Raw genomic sequence first — 19,580 nt, 5'->3', positions numbered from 1 at the left:
TCCTTTTCTGTCAAAACAGTGTAAATCAAACAATTACATAAGGATTTAGTTTTTGAAAACTAAGCTTTTTTTTTTTTTTTTTTTTTTAAGCTCTACAAGCCTGTAAGTCTCTGAATCGGAAACTTCTAGTGCCTCTGCTTTCTTGAGCTTGACAGACACCTTGGACAAATGTGGCAGCAGGTAGGCCCTGTGGACTCCAGGAGTCATGTTCGTCTCAGAGGATCTGCTGAGGCACTGAGGTACCATACTGAGGAGACCAGGCCCCAAATAGCCCGGGTCCAGAGGGCTGAGAGCGTCTGGGGCCTGTTTCAGGAAGGTGATACTGCTGTCCTTCTAGGGGAAAACCTTTTCCCTTTCTCCACAAGCCCCGCAGGCTGCTGGTGCTAACTTCCTCTTCACTGGTCCTGGTGCAAATACTCAGGCTGCCACAGAGACCCTTTCTTCCAAGCCCAGAGCTCTGCTGACCTGTCTTCTGCCCCACTTTCCTCTTCTTCTTTCTCTAGGAGAACTAGAGTAGCAGGAACAAATCAAGCTCTCTATGAGCTCTTTACTTAGAGTGAAAGAGATCCTCTTTTGATCCCAGCTGTTCTAAAACCTTGAGCTCCCCAAAGAGGAACAGGAAATTAGAAAATATGGCGGCAAGTCATACTCCTGGAACACCTCCCAAGTGGTCTTGTTTTCTAAACTGACTCTTTCCATTTTCTCCTCCTCTTCTTTGTAAATCTCTCTTATTAAACTAGACTGGGAAATTTTTCAATAAATTAAACATGTTCTCAGGAGATTTGGGTCTAATTTCCAACATGAATTTTCCTCAAACTCAGGCTAAGTATGTGCATGCCTCCTCCCTCTCGAGGTTTCCCTGCTTATGTTTCGCGACTAGTATTTCAAAATTTTTATTTATTTATTTTTTGTGGTACCTTGTGGTTTGTGGGATTTAGTTCCCAGACCAGGGAACTAAACCTAGATGCAAATAATACCCAGCTGACAGTGGATAATGTCTACATGTATTGCCAGTTGGGTGTTGTCTCAAACCCTGTGAAGCTGACTTGACATGGAAGATCAAGACTAGCTCATTACAGAATCTTGCTGTGACTGGTACTCCTTGGGGCAATTACTCTCGCACAAGCTGATGCAATGATGGCAAGCCATATGGGTATAGAGAATGTCCAAAACTACACCAGATGGTGCACTCAGGGAGAGGAGGGAATTGGGATAGTTTGTTGTAAGTATGTTTGCATTTTATTTTCTCTTTAAAAATCACACACACACACATACACACACACAAAAAGCAGATCCACTTGAAATGAGAGCAGTATGGAGGCCACAACCAGGAGGAAGATGGACCAAGTCTTCTCCTTCTGTGGTCTGGATGAAATGCGTCTTGTACTCATTTGGTTGGGTAAGTTTCCCCATCAGCTGTTTCAGGTGAGCGAGTCAGTTCCTGTTTCCTTCTGAAAAAGCCTCCATTTGGAGTCTACTGTGTGCCTCCTCTGTGTTCGTTTCTGCTGCCAAGGGACTGCTTATGCTGGCTGGTGTGATTGAATGACCATATGGCAAAGGCTCCTGCACTTTCAGCTGCCCAGAGTTCTTTGTAAGCTGCAGCAGAAAACCTGGGCAGTGTGGAAGGAGATCAGATGGACTCTCTTCATCTCAGTTTTCTGAAGAGATGGTTTGATGGCTTTTAGACTTTAAGTTAAATAGCCGTTGGTCAAGCTCTGAAGGAAGCTCAGCTGAGGGCACTGAAGTCTATCAGACCATCCAAGTTTACAGTTTATGTTTGTTTCCTTGTCTGTAATGTTTGGAGCCGATGATCCTGCAGGTTCTTCTGACTCTACGATCCAGATGTTTTAAAGATTCATGCCCTACCATGCACGTACATGTTGACATGTATGTTAGCCACACCCTCTGAAACATTTCTTATGGTGCCTTTTGGTTTGTTTTTTTAGCCCAAGGAATTTATCATGTCCTTACTGTCTTAAAAGCCAAGAAATCATAATTAAGGTCATCCTTGAGGTGCAGAATTCCCTTTGTCCACTTCCTATAGAAGAAAATAGTTTTAAAATGGGATAATGTAAACAAAAACATAATTACTATTTGTTTCATGACATTTACTTATGTACAATGCTCTGCAGGTGGGTTTTTGCAAACCTTTATAAAGGTTGTATGTCACAGAGTCAGAGTTAGGTTTTGAACCACACATTTATTATAGAAAAATGCCGATTTAATAAATATGCTGCAGTACGTTTTTAAGTATCTGTATGCTAAAATGTGACAGGCAAAATAGAAAACGATCACATCCAGTAAGAGGGAAAGTTTGGAGTTAACTGCTGCAGATCACAGACCATGAATGCCCCTTGTCAGGTCCAGAGATGACCTGGTGTTACCCCTTTAAGAGGGCCTATGCCAGCTGGGGGTGGGGAGACCACTGAGAGTTTTAGGAAAAACTTTTGAAACCAAATTATGTATTCTGAGTTACAAAAGGAATTTGTAACTGCAACTGCTTTCAAAGAATAATTTTCTGCTGGTGTAAACAGCAAATATAAGATTTATAAATGAGAAACAATGGCTGGAAAATCTCAGCAAAACTAATTTCCCCTGGACAGATGCCTTTACTTAGGTATTTCTGGGCAAAGTCAGCCTTGACAAGTAGCCATTAGGTCTCTGCTGGTCGAGAGAAATGGGGAAAATGCACCACAAATAGTGGCTTGGAAAGGAGAATTTCAATCATTACCTGCACCTGGTTTTTCTCACAATCAGGAAACTGGGAGGAATGAGAACTTTATGGGAAATTAGGCTTTGCACTCTTTGCTTATTGAAAAAAGTACTTTGATTTTATTTGATTTACTCTCCAGGTAAGTCAGGAGAGGATGGCTGAATTAATTTGATCCTTTAACACCCCAGGCTTAGGTTGCCTCCTCCAGGACTTTCTCCAGCTCTCTTTTGTTCTCTTTCTGGGGAGCTGGGATAAATGTGTTCCTTCCGTGGGTGCTGTGTCAGGGAAGGAATGTGGAGGCACATATCCCAAGAGTTATGACAGGCCAGGATATATACCTTTTATTGTTACTTCCTTCATCATCTTGAAATTTTTATAAAGAGCAAAGAGTCCTCTTCATAAAACAGAGAATAACCTTTACTCTAGCCAAATGAGAACACCAGTGAAATGAGTGCCAGTTAATTTCCTTACGTTGAAACTCAAACACATGACCAGATGTGTATGTCAAGTATCCCAACAACTGGTTTTAATCTTCTCTATCTTCCCTGCTTATTTCAAAAATCCATTTTTTTTTTGCTATAAGCAAAAATATATGAGAAAGTTCTTTTCAAAAATGTTCTCTGATACCATCCAAAAGTTTCCTGATTATAAAAGGAAGGTACACAGCTACCTTCGGCCCAGACAAGTGAGGAGTGGCAGGGAGGAGGTGAGGGCTGGTGTGGGTGGGAATATCTGCAGGAGGCACGTCTGGGGCCCCTGCAGGCCCAGTGAGTCAGCTGGGTCCCTGAGCCGAGAATCTGCCTCAAGCAGTGGACAGGGAAGGGGTGGCAGGGGTACCTTGGCCTGTCGGCTGGCTCCTGCAGCTCGAGGGTGCAAAGGGAGGTCGTAAGTTTCATTCTGCTGTTTAGCAAAGTTCACAAATACCTGGAGGCAAGAGAAGGGCAAGAATAGGTAGATATTTCCAGAACAGGGCACCCTCCCCCGCCTCCCACCTACGCACTTTGTTGTTTGCCACAGTTAATGTACAGTCCTGCTGGAGCAGCCTGTGTCCTGCCCAGGGCACGGGGCTTCTTCTTAGACTTGTGAGCTAAGCCAAAGGAGTGCCCACAAGAGGTCTATGGGTAAACGAGTCAGAGTCTCAGCTAGTGGTAGCCTCCTAAACCTCTACAGGAATAACTAAAAAATCAAAACCAGGAAGACAGGAGCTGATCACTCCAGTTTTCTATTCTCAATTCAATGTGCAGTGTGACCAACTCTTGTCCCTGCCTCCATCTACTTATGCTGGCAAGAAGGTCCTGGGAGCCAGCTCCTCAGAGAGTAAGCAGAAACTTGCCTATTTCTACTGCTACGCTGAGTAGTCTTTAGGGATATTTATTTAAAAAGAAAAACAAATAAAAACCAATGAAACCCAGAAACAAATGTCCATATGGATGAATGGATAAACAAAACATGGTATATACACACAATTGAATATTATTCAACCTTAAAAAGGGAGGATATTCTGACACAGGCTCCCATATGGATTTACCTTGAGGGCATTATGTTAATAACGCTAGATGCAAAAGGACTAATACTGTGTGATTCCACTTCTTTGAGGTATGTGGAGTAGTCAAGAGAATGTAAAATAGTGGCAGGGGAGTGATTCCTGGGGAGTTACTGCTTGATGAGTACAGAGTTTCAGTTTGGGAAGATGAAAAATTTATGGAGATGGATGGTGATGATGGTTGTACAACAATGTGAACATACTTAATGCTGCTGAAGTGTAATACCACTTGAAAATTATAATTACATATATTTTATATATATATTTTACCACAATAAAAAATGATCATGTTAAAAAAAACCTTACACATGGCACATACATTTATCAAAACTCACTGAATTGTACACTTTAAATAGGTGCATTCTATTGCATTTAAATTAAGCAGCAGCAGAGATGATTTGAAAGGAAGAAAGGGCTATCGCCACAAACTGGGAAGGAGAAAAAAACGTCATAGTGTTGTAAGGAAGAATGCTGTAAAAGAGTCAGTGAAGTCTGCTGATGATTGAAATACTCTGAGAAAACGATTTCTGATTTTCCAAGTTTTGCCCCAATGGACAGAGGGACTTGGCACTTGGGCACGTCCTCCCTCGCCCACATGTAGATTCCAGCCAAGCTGGGCACTGCAGCCCAGGCTTTGCCCAGCTGGGCACCCCACAGCCTTGCCTGGTCCAGTGTGGTCTGCGTGACCGAGTACTCCTCGATGAGCAGGCTGTCCTTGTGGGAGACGAGCAGCCGGAAGATCCTGGCCAGGGAGGAGGAGGAGACCTGGAACTGCAGCATGTTGTAGTGCCTCTCCCTCTGGACGCTGCCCGGGAAGTTCCCCTGGAAGAATTGCTCCACGGGGCCAAGGTCAGGAAGCAAGTCATCCTTTGGGGATTTGATTTTCATCGTGACAATGTAGCCGTCTCCAAACCTGGGGGATGCACATGGCAGTGTGGAACAGGCCTGTTAGCAGCTGGATCTAAGGAAATTCTGAAATGAGGACTAGACTTATCACAAATATTGGGGACTAAAGGCCCATACTACTACATCTCAAGAAGAGAAGGAAGCGGCTACCCACTCCAGCATTCTTGCCTGGAAAATCTCATGGACAGAGGAGCCTGATGGGGTCACAAAAGAGTCAGACACAACTTAGCAACTAAACCAAAATAGATCTTGTGTGCTTGTTTAAAACTAGGACATAAAGGGCCATGATGGTTCCTGGAGAGGTGGTTTGACACTAGTTTCTAGAGGTCTTAATGCCTCATGTGGTGAAGTGGGTCTCCAGGTCTCTGTCACACCTTCCTGTGTCCACCTTCTGGAGACACAGGTGTTCCCTGCTCTGTTCGCTTTAATGTATGTGCTGAAGTCAAAGTTTGTTTGAGCCCTGTGCAGAGTTCACAGGCTGCCCAGGGCTTCCTCAGAGGTGGAAAGACTGCCTGGGCCTTTAAGAGACTGGCCTGGTGGGAGAAAAGGCTTGGGAAGGCAGTGCTTCCCTGGGGAAGCTTCCAGAACAAATGGAGCTGCCAGGCCCAGGGCCACGGGTGCCTCCCTCCTTCACTCACCAGGTCACTCGCATGTGGATAAATGGTCCACTAGAGAGTGAGTGCCTCCAGTGTTCTTGCCTGGAGAATCCCAGGGATAGGGGAGCCTGGTGGGCTGCCGTCTATGGGGTCGCGCAGAGTCGGACACGACTGAAGCGACTTAGCAGCAGCAGCAGCATCAGCAGGGCCAGATGGCATCCCTTCACGCTTACCTCATAATATACTTATTTCAGTGCTCCGTCCAGGATCCAGGGTTGTTTCCCTTTACAATAAAATGCCTTTACCTCTCAGCCCCGGAAAAGTGACCATCCTTCACCCAGGAATGTTCCCGCTCACCTGCTCTCCCACAGGAAACTGAGGACTGAGAGGGAAAGGGGGTAGGGAGCATCCGTTCTCCCGCAGGTGGACACTGGAAGCTGCTGACATGAGTCTGGTGACCTCACATGCTGAAGTCCCTGTATAGTGTCCAAGCTGTAGTTACTCAAGACATTATGGGTCTAGTGCCCAGATGCAGCTAACCCATTAGACCTTCCTCTCAATTGTTGTTGCATATGATGTGCTATGCAAGACGCTCCCTTGGAACATCGAGATGAAGTGTCTTGGCCCAGATGCAGTGGGTTATGTTTCACCAACTGGCACGGTGACTTTTTCTACTCTGGGCTCTCAAAATGTGTTTGATAAACAAGTAATAATTTAAAGTCCACCCTTCCTAGTTTATAAAACATATCAGAAGGCAAGGGAGTATGGCATTATTATCCAAATCTTATTTTAAGTGATTGTCCACTTTGGCACACAAACTGTTATTAATAACACATTATTTACAGCAGTTTACAATTTATCAGGACAGGATAATCTTGCTAAGGATTACTGGCATTGCTGGTTTGTCATATAAAACATGGTCATTTCCCAAACTCAAAAGTATATGATTCTGTATTTTCCAAGTCTCCTGTAAATGTGTTATAAAACTTTCATAATTTAAAAAATAAAAAAGAAAGAGAAAAAAAAGCATATGACATGCCAGAAAGAAACTGACTGTTCAGGCTGTTTGGTCTCTGGATTGCTCCTATGTTGGTTGTGGACTCATTAAATAGGTCACGGGTTCTGGATTGTTGGGATAAGTGGTGGAATAACGAGGCAGTGGTAATGACCCCCTCTCATCCCAACTGGGCTCTGCACCTGCCCCTTTCAGAATCCCCATCTGGAGCCTCGGCAAGCCTTCAGCCACAGGCCATTAGCCCAGTAAAGAAAAGCTACATTCAGCACACCGGTTTTCTCCACCTGCTGCTGCAGAATCAGGCTCAGATACCTCTGCCCGTGGCATGAGGGAGCAGCAAGCCTCTCTCACATGTCAGAAAAGAGCACGGGCCCTTGTTGACTCCCCGCTTCTTCCCCGAAGGTAACAAAGGCAACCCCCCACCATATCCTTACTTGGACTTGAGGTGCTGGATGGTGCCCAGACACTGAAAGGCGCCCCTCACCATGATGGCCAGCCGGGTACACAGGGCCTCGCACTCTTCCATGCTGGGGGCAGGGAGAGAGCAGGTGAGGGCTGAGAGGACTGGACTCCATCACCCGCCTGCCCCACCTCAGCCCCTGGGAATCTCTTGCCTGTGGGAGGTGAGGACCACGGCTCTCCCCTCTCTGATGATGCCCATGATAGTGTTCCACAGCATGCGGCGTGCCTGGGGGTCCATGCCTGTGGTGGGCTCATCCTGTGGGGAGGCAGAGGGCAGAGGGTCAGGCTGGGAGCCAGCCTCCCCCGGTTCCTGCACCCTCCTTGGCTGCACCTTCCTCTCTCTGAGCAACGTTGCTCTCTGGCAGACAGTGCACAAAGACGCTCCCCAGTGAGCAAGAGCCGGGGAAGGCAGCACAGGGCATGGAAAGCAGGGGGTGAATCAGGAGCATGAAGAAACATCAGCACGCCTCTAGATCTGCTTTAGCCCGTGAATGAGTTAAAATTCATTAAAACATGATAGAACTATCTTTAAGAAAGAAAATTCTCTACATGTGCTTGCAAGGCGGCAGGAAGAAACCTCTGGTGACTTTTCAGGGTCCCTTTCAAGTCCTGTGACCCATGCCCTCATGAACCCCAGACTACCTGGGAACAGGGCCTTGGGCCTGGTCCAGCTTTGGTGAGAACCACATGAGCCTTTGTTCCAGGCCAGTGCTCCTGTCCAATTAGGACCTCAAAGAGGCAACCCACTCCAGTCCTCTTGCCTGGAGAATTCCATGGACAGAAGAGCCTGGCAGGCTACAGTCCACAGTGTCACAAAGAGTTGGACATGACTGAGCGACTTTCACCTTCAGCTTCACAGGCCTCCTCAGGCAGAAGTAAGTTTGACCAGTCACTGACATTCTGCAGAAGGGCTGAATTTCCCTGCTCTGAGCCTGAAGCCCCACTAGAGGCTTCCTAGGAACTCAGAGTAATAATGTGCTTTGACTCTGGTTTCCCCCAAGAGCTGTGAATCAAACATTGGACTGATTCACTCAACATGAGCAGTATAGGAACAACCCAGACAAACACAGACGACTGCAGTTCCTAAATCCACTGGCTCAACCACAGAGATGCGGCCCTCGGCTCTCGCGAGCCCTCAGGTGGTCTCCAGGGTCCTCACCAGCAGCACCAATGGTGGGCAGCCTATGAGCGCAATGGCTGTGGAGAGTTTCCGCTTATTTCCTCCACTGTAGGTGCCGGCCAGGCAGTCTGCGTAGAGAGACAGGCCCAGGCTCTGAATACTCCAGTTTGTCACCTAGGGAGGAGGAAGAAATCCCATTTGGGAAAAACAAACAAGCAAACACCTCGCCAATGCAAAGTCTTGGGCTCCTAGATCTCACTCCTCCAGGATGACAGACCCAGAGAGGCCGCAACATGATGACTAATGGAGTGGCTCATGGCCTTCAAGGGCCAGGCGTCTCCTATCCACTCTCAGATCCTTAGATCCCAGTACAGTTTGGTCTGCTTCACACCCATTGGATGCAACTCCCTGAGAAACAGTCTTCAGCCTTTCCAGAGCAGGACAACGTTTCTTATCCAGTGTCCTGGACTATGGTTAGGAGTGGAAGAGGAAGAACTCTGGCTCCAAATGACATAAACCCACTTAATCATTTACTTAGTCCTATAAAACATGTAAAATTGTTTCAGGAGTGCTTTTCCCATGCCTGTATAAAAAACAAATTGACTAAGAAGAGCTCATAGTTTGTTTGTAGTTCTTTCTTTCCACTCTGCCTGCCCAAGACTGAGGATATACAGTCAAATATTGTGTCATCAGTTATTTGTATTAGTTCTTTTCCTCCCCTTCTGTATGATTATTATATTCATTTTAAATAAAATTGGATTAATTGGTTTTAGTTTGCTTTCAGTGTTAGGATTTTTTTTTGTTTTCACTTTTACCTCTATCTCATTCCTACTGACTTAGTTCTATTTTTTGAATATGTAGAATGTTAGTCTGATTCCAAAAGTTAAAACTATACAAAAAAATATACTGAGAGAAGTGTTATTCCCTCCCATTTCCCTTTCACCTTATTTCCCTCTTGCTGATCACCACATTCATTGTTTTCCAGTTTATCCTTCCTGTATCTTTATTTGTAAAGGTAAGCAGACATATTTATGCTTTCTTATTTGTCCTGCTTTCTTACATGAAAAAGTAGCATTCTGCATGTGCTCTTTTGCACTTTGCTTTCTTCGTTTAACAGTAACTCCTTGAAAAAAAAAGTCGGTATCATTCACAGGGCAATTTTTTTGGTTTTGATTTTTCGTTTTGGCCACACCAGGCACGGCATGTGGGATCTTAGTTCCCCAACCAGGGATCAACCCATGCCCCCGGCAGTGGAAGCACAGGGGCTTAATTGCTGGACCACCAGGGAAATTCTGGTTTTGTTTTTTTTTTTTTTATAGCTGCATAAGACCTTGTTGCATGTATTTATGGAATAAATTAATCAGTCAATTTCCTATATGCCTGAACATTTAGCTATTTCCAATATTTTATGACTAAAGTATAGTGAATATGCATTTTTGAATATGTATTTTTGTACTGTGGGATGTGTGTCTTCAGGGTAAATGCCCAGAAGTGGGATGGCTGGATCAAAGGGTAAATGCATATATCATTTTGTTAAATAGGAAGGTGGGAATTTTTTTTCATCTGTTTTGTTGACTGCTATACCCTTCTTTTCCAGAAAAGTACTTGGCACACAGCAGACACTCACTTGAGCATTTGTTGAATGAATTAATGGATAGCATGTTCTAGTTCTCCCATCTTTAAATAAATGCATTCTCATGAAACAGGTTCATGGTTTACCAAACTATTAAGTGGACACAATAAATAAACCATGTTAATTTACCCTCTCAATTTCCTCTGCTGGTACACCTCGAAGCCGGGCATAAAGGTAAAGATGTTCTCGCCCTGTAAGCAGGTCATCGATTGCATCAAACTGAGGACAGTAGCCCATACTTTGATGGACGTCAGAAATATTGGTCAAAATACTGCAAGAAGAAAAAACAATTAGTAGGTTTCCTTCACAAAATGGGTGACCAGAAATCTGGGACTGGAGGAGTTTCTGCCAAAACGATAATAAAGCTTCCTCTCCTCTTTTCCCATTTTTGCTTTAAAAGTAGGCACAACATTTAGGAATCAAAGTAGGGGCTCTTTGGTTAGAAACTGATAAACTCCAGGAGTTCTGAGCTTTGAATCCAGTTGGATTCTCCAAGATTTCCCTATCTAGGATAAACTGAATACCTGTTACCCGAAGTCAGCTGTGCTTTTAGATTGGATCACCTCATGTGTGAGTTTAAAAACAAAGGGAAGATCAAACTTAAGAAAATGTCCAATGTTTTTTGATCCTTTTCAAATATTTGGGAATAGCTAGAGAAGATGCATGCTTCCCAATGGAAGTGAACTTTTCAACTTGTATTTACTGACAGAGATACTGTCAATGAAAGGGGAACCAATCAGATCACCACCCAGAGCAAGAGACTGGTAGAAGAGATGAAGAGATGAAATGAGTTCTATCAACTCCCTCTAATCAATATATTCTCCTCCACTAAAAAATATATTGCCTTGATGAAAAAACAAACTGACCACAGGCTGGTCTAATTTTCTTCCTCCTTCTCTCATAGCTTAGGGTCTAAGAATGAAGGATAGATGCAATGGTATGGGACAGAGAGAGGCCATGTACTTCCCTACTATGACAAAACTACTTAGGTATGGCCAATTAAAATCGCCCAGGGAAGCAAGGAGGGTACTTCACCAAAACCACAGGAACTACTACATTTAAGAGCCCCAGTCCTGTGTCTTAAACCTATAGTTTCTTTCTAGCTTCTGTCTTGATTTTACCTGTCTCATTTTGATGTCTCATGGTAAATCTTATTTCATCCCCTTGCTCTTCTCTCTCTGCCCTCTCCCCTTTTGTTTCCCATCATGAAGTCATTTGCTTGGTTGTAGGCCAAGCTAGATCTGAAGATGAGATGGACCAGTCATGGCCTGGCTCCACCTCTGCCATTCTCTTTGCTCTAGACCCAACAGCAAGGCTGCGAAGGCTAGGGAACCACATTCATCCTGTCTGAGCCAGTGAAGAATGCTTAGGCCTCTCCTCACCCAGGGAGCATGGGGCCACGTTGCTGATGGCTCTCCCCAGGCAAGCAGAAGTTGGTTTGATGTCAGCAGTGCCTGTTGCTAAGCTGCTGCTGCTGCTAAGTCACTTCAGTCGTGTCTGACTCTGTGCGACCCCACAGACAGCAGCCCACCAGGCTCCCCCGTGCCTGGGATTCTCCAGGCAAGAACACTGGAGTGGGTTGCCATTTCCTTCTCCAATGCATGAAAGTGAAAAGTGAAAGTGAAGTCGCTCAGTCGTGTCCGACTCTTCGCGACCCCATGGACTGCAGCCTACCAGGCTCCTCCGTCCATAGGATTTTCCAGGCAAGAGTACTGGAGTGGGGTGCCATTGCCTTCTCCCAGCAGCGCCTAACTCCACTCATAAACCAGGACAGAGAGTTTCTCTGGGCACAACTAATATGTGTGAGCTCTGCTATTCAAGGAGCAGCTTGTAAAGAGGCAGACAAGTGCCAGCTCATGTTTTCTGTCCTGTCCTGTCCAAGACTAGTCTGTTTCCATGCTCCTTATTTCAGAGAGCAGCAGGCACTCTCCCAGAATCCAAGGGCACATGCCAGCTCTTCCTCTATAAAAGAATCTTGGCTGGCAAAGACAAGTGTTGGCACAGAAATAGCCAATGCAGATTAAAGCTTCCGAGGACTCCTGAACAAGCCCCATGTAGAAACTCAACCCACAGAAAGGGTGCTTCATCACAGACGTTCTTAATCTGGGACCCAGGGGTTCCTATGGGGTCATAACTGTGCTTCGGGGCTCAGTTAATTCCCTGAAACTGTTTGTAAAGAACGTATGAAGAGAGGTAATGGGAAGCAATTTTTAAAGGTACATGTGTTCATCACATAATCAAAGGGTCAGAGGCTAATGACCCACAAAAGACCAAAAACCACTGATTTGGTGCTTTCAGAATTTTCTGAGAATTCATGCTAATGGAGGAATCTTTTAACAATCACAATTCAATTCAATTCTCCAGATAGTCTTAGACTTTTCAGACCATGTTTACTGGGAGGTCTGTACCTCCACACAGATCTTTCAGGCTCTCACAGTCATCCTCAGATACAGGGTGGGGACAAGGCCATGCCTCAGGACCTGGGAAAAACACCCTGAGACAGGATAACCGGATACTCACCTCTTGCCTGCAACAGTGGCATCGCCTGAGGTCACTGCGGTGTCCCCAGTGAGCATCTTGAATGTGGTTGTTTTGCCAGCTCCGTTCACTCCCAGGAGTCCAAAGCACTGAGGGAGAACACACAGAATTGGCCTCGCCCTGGAGCCCAAGAAGGTCAGAGTGTCAGGCCCCAGGGCAAGTGTACGTGGTGAAGGGAGGCATGTTGGACCCATGCTGCCACATAAAGGTGATTAGCCATTTATGGCGTATGGTAGCAGAATATGTCGTTTGGAATGGGGGTGATTGTGAGCTGAAGGCAGATGGGAAGAAGCAGATATAAGAAAAGCTCTCTGCCCTCCCCTTATTTGCCCCAAAGCAGGGCGTAACTTTACAAGGTGTTCCCCTTTTCTCTCTACCAAGATGGACAAAAGTAACCACTGGAGACAACTTTAGACTCCTACTAGCCTGGAGATGACACTAGAGGAATCTATATCACCAGCTTTAATAACTAGCCTTTATCTGCCATTATTTACACACACGGGGCTTCTCTGATGGCTCAGATGGTGGACCTGACTGCAATGCAGGAGACACAGGAGATGTGGGTCTGATCCCTGGGTCGGGAAGATCCCTTGAAGAAGGAGTGGCTACCCACTCCAGTATTCTGGAGAATTCCATGGACAGAGGAGCCTGACAGGCTACAGTTCATGGGGTCACAAACACTTTACCCATACACTTGCCTACAATCCACTCCTCTAGAAACTGCAAGTCCATTTCCTTTGTCTTGTAACTTCCCTAAAAATGTATTGTTCCTTTGCTAAGGTGCTACATGAGCCCAAGTTCTAACCACCCCGTTGGGGTAGTCATCTCTCCTGCACATGTACAGAGCACATGCTAACAAACTTTCTCTTTGTTTTTCTCTCGTTACTCCATCTTTTATCAGTCCAATTGACAGAGCCCTGGCTCCAGAACCTAAGAGGGTAGTAGGAAGCAGAATGTTCCTCCTTGACACTGACGGCTGAGCACTTGAAATGCATCTACATGTCCCATGAGCTTAAATGCACACTAGACTTTGAATACCTAGAACAGTAACAAAAAAGATTGTAAAATATCTCATAAATAACATTTTATATGACTTACATGTTGAAGTGATACTACTTCAGATATATTGGGCAAGATTAATGATTAAGACTAATTTCACCTGCTTTTCCCCCATGTCTACTAGACGATTAGAATGACCTATGTGGCTTGTATTCTATGTCTATTGATCAGCTCTGTTTCAGAGGAGACCAGAGACGTGCATGGGAGCTGGTTTTCTGAGGTTCTTTCACATGTGGCCCATAGAGTACCCACCTCTCCGGGGCGGACTCCCACACACAGCCTGTCCACTGCTGGGCTGGAGGAGCCTGAATAAACCTGCAAGATCAGAGAAAGTGGACTGAGGACTAACAGAGGGTTAAATGGGGGAGGGCAAGAGAGCAAACGATGGCTTAGGTGAAGGTTACACATTGACACGGATGTGCATAGAGGTGCCGTGAGCACTGAGAGTGTTGAAGCTGAGCCCTGTGCAGAAATGGGGTGCAGGAAGATTCATCAGCAGGGCTCAGTTGCAGCGGCTCTTGCTGAGGCCCTGGGTCAGTGCCCAAGATGAATGCTAGGGAAAGTACACTGAAAGTTCTTGGAAGACTAGTTATAACAAAGATAACAATCTCACATAAAATTGGGGAAAGAAATTGCTTGCATTAGCATATTGCCTATTCTACAGAAGGTAAATTACAGCATCGTGCCATCTTAGTCCAACTGGCACCTCCAAACTAACATTCCTGTATCTATTCCCTTACCTTGGTGAGTTCATTTAGCCTTAAGATATCAGTTTTATTTCCTCCACTAATAATTCTCTGCCTTTCTTCAGCTACATCATCATCTTCATCTATGATGGGCTCCTTCGCAGGCTCAGTAATCCTAGGGGAAGAAAAGAGGACAGAGTGGGCTGATGCACAGTGTCCTTGGCGCTGTCCTTTCATCATACCCTCTGCTTATTCATTGGCCTCTACCCCAGCCTAGCCTTCCACCCCTAAGGCCTGACTCTCAAAGGGACTGCACAGGAAAAGTGTCAGGCATTAGGCAGAGAAGGCAAGTGCTCGCGACCAGAGTCTGCCCTGGTCTCCAGTCCTGGCCTCCCTGTGTGTGACTGTGGGGATGTTGCTAAACCTCTCCAAACCTCGCCTCCTTCAACCATAAGACAGGGAGGGGGTGGTAAGAGTGTCTACCTCATGGGATTGTGGTAAAGATAAACTTGGCACAGTGTCTGGCATAGAGTCAAGACTCAAAACCTGGTAGCTGCTAGCATGATAGAACCCTTTATCTATAGTAGGCACTCAACAAATGATAGTTACTAGCAACCAAGCCTTCTACTTCTTTTAGTCCATCAGATTATCTCCTGTCCCAAACTATAGTTTTCCATCAGCTGTAAGTTAAAACCCTAACTCCTCAGCTGAAATCCCAGAGACCTGCAGTCAGGCCCCACATACCCTTCCCACTCATCCTCCCATTAATCTTCCTCCTTTTTTTTTTCATTCAAAAAATTGTAGAGGGTTTTATTATTGCAGTTAATGGTGTTATTATTGGTAGAGTCCCTTGGACAGCACTGAGATCAAATCAGTCAATCCTAAAGGAAATCAACCCTGAATATTCATGGGAAGGACTGATCCTGAAGCTGAAGCGTCAATATTTTGGCCACCTAATGAGAAGAGCTGACTAACTGGAAAAGAGCAGTGATGCTGGGAAAGGCTGAAGGCAGGAGGAGAAGGGGGCAACAGAGAATGAGATGGTTGGATGGCATCACTGACTCAATGGACATGAGTTTGAGCAAACTCTGGGAGATGGGGAAGGACAGAAAAGCCTGGCATGCTGCAGTCCATGGGGTCACAAAGAGTTGGACATGAATTAGTGACTGAACAACAAGACTGGTAGAGAAATTACATTCCAAACGGCCTGGCCCACCCAGTTAGTGACTCAATAAACAGAGAGCAGCAGAATTATATCTGATCTCCTTATTGTCCATTTGAGGAAACAGGTTCACAGAGGGGCAGGCACTTCTGTCAGGTCAGGTCCTACAGCTCAGAGCCCTGCCTCCTTGCACTGGATGGTTCTCTTGCAGCATAATTACTCTCCAATAATTAATTCAGTAATACTCAAACCCATTTGAATATGTATACTCAACATAGTTTTGAAAAGCTTTAAGTAGATACCTAAATTTTCTCCCCACACTTCAAAAAGTATTTTTCTTTTTTTTGGCCATGTCATGTGGCATGTGAGATCTTACCCATTTATCTCTTGGACTGACTCCTCCACCAACCATAGCTCCATCTACCCATTTACCCATAGCTCCCAGCCCAGGTTAGGCTTTCCCAGCTCCCAGCCTCTGCAGGCATTTCCAGTGGCTCAGTGTTCCTGTTCTCCTGCCCTGCCAAGCAAAATCCTCACCATCCTTAACAACACAGCCTCTTCTCTGAACACCCTGAATACCCTGACCTACATGCTCTCCTCCCTCCGTCCCTGGCCACATCCAGTTCATTACTAAGTTTTGTCTAACAAACTTCTTACTATTTACTCAATCAACTTCTTTTGCTCCATCTCCTAACACTCCTTTCCAGGCTACCCCTGTCTCTTGCCTAGGTAACAAAGCAGCCTCCTGCCTGATCTCTCTGCTTCTAATGCTGGCAGATCATGCCATTTCCCTGGTTAAAACACCCCAACAACTTTTTGCTGTCCTCAGGCTTAAATTCTAAGTCCTCACCAAGGTGAGGGGGCATTTCATCACCTGACTCTGCCTTCTTCTCCAGACTCATCTCTTACCACCCCCACCCCAACCCTCTCTCCTTTCACAGCCATCCTGAACTCCCCACATGTGGGCATATCCACTAGCAAGAGCGCCCGTTCTTCCCTCCTCTCCTTTCTCTCTTTTCTGGGCTTCTCAGGATGGGCACTGTTGTCCTCTTGAAGCCAGAGATTCTGAACACTTCTCTGGTCCTCTTTCTGGTCTAATACAGAAGGACACACTTGATGTGTTGACACCAGAGTTTGAAGCTAACGTGTCTGTTTTAGTACATAGCTCTTGCTTCTCTCCTACCCAAGGCCTCTTAAAGAGGTAGCCAAAAAAAAAGAGGTGACCAAAACTGCAGAGGGGGCCCTGCAAGGACTGAGGGTCCCATGGGCAAATCCTCATGCTAGAACCACTTTCTGGTCACATTTTTTTATTCTAAGTGTGTTGACATTCATTATCTTATTCAATCCCTTTCCAATAACTCAATTCCCTGAGGATTAAAAGCTAAAGACAAGTCCTCCGAGTCTTTATTTATACGTGACCACATTGGGCCTGAGAGGATAAGAGAGTAAGGGACAATCACTGTCCAGGAAAGCTTGTTCTGAGTGCCCAGGGACTTGCTGTTCAGGCCTCTGAGCCAAGGCCAGTAAATATCAACTTGGGTTGCAGAGACGGCTGCCTTCTGGAAACCTGAGCATCCACTTCAGAATGAGGCAGGGCCTTGAGCAAGAGAATGGGAAGAAAGGCACGGCTGGGCTGGGTCAGGGTTGGCAGACAACCCTCTTGTTCCCCAACCAGGGGGGCATGATCACCGCTCCACCCCCTCCACACTGCACCTGGCTGCCTTCACCTCAAATATCACCCCCCATATTACTCTCCTCCCCCTCTGCCCTGTACCCACTCTCAAATCTCTAATTAGCAAAGGGGCCTGATTTGTCTATTTCCTCATGAATGCATGTATTGATTTCCTAGTACTCTGGATATCAATTAATCATTATCATTTGTGAGGCTATGATCCAATTTAATATGATTATCTGTTTATTAAATGGAATTAAATACTAGTGATTGAAACTAATTGCATTATATTCTAAACACTTTAAAATTTTCACAAATTCTAATGTGACTATTTTAATGTGTCTCTCCTTGCATTATTCAGAACATGCCAGGCTTTGAGAGCATAACAATCTTTATGGAGTGGGGCTCATGAGGAAAGAGATGACCACATGGATGTAAAATCAAGTTCCCTGACTGACAGAGGCGAGGGGCTGGCCTTGGTACCCTCAGGGCAGTGGCGGAGCATACCATCGGCCGAAGAAGAACTGGTATTGGATGAGGAGCGTCAGGAGGAAGTACACCACACCTTCTACTGCCATGGCAACCAAGTTCTTCCCAATCAGGTCCCACTGGAATGGATTTGAAGAGTGCTCCTCACCTGGGGATGCAGACCACCAGAAAATGACAGGAATGAAGTCCTGCTGTCCCAGCTGTCCCGAAATACCTAGCTACAACACTAGGCTCAGCTAGACATGCCTTTTGCAAGGGATTAAGTCATGACAAACCCAAGTCTCTGTGTTGTGTTTAGTTGCTCAGTTGTGTCTGACTCTTTTCGACCCCATGGACAGCATACAGCCCACCAGGCTCCTCTGTCCATAAGATTCTCCAGGCGAGAATACTGGAGTGGTGGCCATGACCTTTTCCAGGGGATCTTCCCAACCCAGGGATTGAACCAAGTTTCCTGCAATGCAGGTGGATTCTTTACCATCTGAGCCATCACCGAAGTCTCGTGTTGGCTCAAGTCAGAGTAGGAAAGTCTCATGTCGGCTCAAGTCAGAGTAGGAACTGTCCCTGACCTCACCTATGCTCCTCAGCCATGGACACAGAAGCACCCTGATTCCTTCTAGTATCAGGAAAAAATCCCAGACCAACCAGGTGCCCCCAGCCCCAGTCCAGGCTGCAGGTTGGTCATAGAAACTCCCACTGGAGCCCTCCCAGTCTTGGAGGATCCAGGGCCACGTGACTGCTACCCACCAAACCGGGCATAGACGTCTGTCACTGCCTGGCTCAGTGCCAGGTCAATGAGACCCCGGCCCAGGCAGAAGTGGGGGAAGATAATGAGTAGCTTCCTCAGCATGGCATTGATCCTGAGCAGCGTCTGAAATATAGAGAAGCAGGACAGTCAGTGATGGGGCCAAGCCTGTCTGCCCTCTCCTGAGTGGAGCAGGGCCAGGGGATGGTGTGCAGCCAGAGGGGCCTGGCTGCTGGAGGGATCTGTCAAGCAGGTAGGAGGCTTGGGAATACTCACAGGAGGTGTCCCTAGCTGGCAGCCTGCTTGGGGAGCTTTCACTGCAGACTCACTTTGAAATTACACAGGAAGGCTCCCAGGCTTTTGTTACCAGGAGATGCAGCAGCTGCTGGGCCCGTGGCCTGAACTCTCCCTCTTGGTACAGCTGCGGGCTGCATTGGGGCTCAGGCTCTGTCACTGGCCGTGTTGCAGCCTAGCTTGTACCAAAGAGGAGAGGCCCCTGAGCATCTTCCAGCTCTGCCTCTCAGCTCCGATAGGACAGCAACAGCTGTCTGCAACTGTCACCAGCAGAAAAGATGGCCGGACATCCTCCCTGGTATCTGGGTTGTGCTGGGGGGACTTATTTTCAGTATTTGTTGTGTGAGCCTCAAGCGTCAGTGTCGGGCAGAGGGGACACCAAGGGGCTGAGGCTGACATACGTTTCTGGCCCATCCCTGCCGTACAACCTCCTTCCTCTCTGGCCTCTTCACTTTTGCTTACATCACCTCATCTCCTTCTATGTATCCCTCCCCACCATTCCCCCAAACTCTTCCTGGAAGGCACTACCTTCTTATCTCTAGGCCCTTGCACTTGTAACTTCTATTAACCATTGCTATTAGTGAAAAGAATGCTCTTTCCCCTCCTGCTCGCTGGCAGATTCCTGCTCTGCTCTTCTTCAGAAACCTAGCTCAAATACTCTCTTCTCACCTAAACCTTTCCAGATTCCCATGGGAAAACGTCAAACCCTCTCTTACAGGACTTATCACATCACCATGATTAATTTTTTTTTACCTGCATATTTTCTGCACTACTTACTGGTGCCCAGAGAGCCGGAACTGGGTCCAAATTGTTTTGGTGTCCTTCCTAAACACCCAACACCTGATTAGCTCATTGTAGGTACTTCATTGTTTATTAAGTGGGATAATAAAATACTACTTATTCCAAGCCAGGTTTGAATTGAATTCCTCTATCAAGGTCCTCCTGACCCC

At 46.1% G+C, this 19,580-nt stretch overlaps 1 protein-coding gene across 1 annotated transcript in view; it reads right to left on the bottom strand.

The window, feature by feature from the left end:
- Nucleotides 1–1,222: 1,222 nt before the first annotated feature.
- ABCA4 (ATP binding cassette subfamily A member 4) overlaps nt 1,223–19,580 on the bottom strand; it is a 150,722-nt gene continuing 132,364 nt past the window's right edge. Inside the window, exons 39-50 of the mRNA XM_043878203.1 lie at nt 18,339–18,462; nt 17,613–17,742; nt 14,326–14,446; nt 13,838–13,900; nt 12,509–12,615; nt 10,118–10,259; nt 8,395–8,529; nt 7,388–7,491; nt 7,208–7,300; nt 4,920–5,169; nt 3,551–3,637; nt 1,223–2,038 (exon numbers count right to left, since the gene is read on the bottom strand). Coding sequence (XP_043734138.1) covers nt 2,003–2,038; nt 3,551–3,637; nt 4,920–5,169; nt 7,208–7,300; nt 7,388–7,491; nt 8,395–8,529; nt 10,118–10,259; nt 12,509–12,615; nt 13,838–13,900; nt 14,326–14,446; nt 17,613–17,742; nt 18,339–18,462 — 1,392 coding nt within the window. The 3' untranslated portion in view covers nt 1,223–2,002. The remainder of the gene's footprint in view (nt 2,039–3,550; nt 3,638–4,919; nt 5,170–7,207; nt 7,301–7,387; nt 7,492–8,394; nt 8,530–10,117; nt 10,260–12,508; nt 12,616–13,837; nt 13,901–14,325; nt 14,447–17,612; nt 17,743–18,338; nt 18,463–19,580) is intronic.

This window comes from Cervus elaphus, chromosome 20 (assembly GCF_910594005.1).
Source record: "Cervus elaphus chromosome 20, mCerEla1.1, whole genome shotgun sequence".
NCBI lineage: Eukaryota > Metazoa > Chordata > Mammalia > Artiodactyla > Cervidae > Cervus > Cervus elaphus.
The sequence above is the reverse complement of the archived record's forward strand: the minus strand, read 5'-3'. Positions and strand labels throughout refer to the sequence as shown.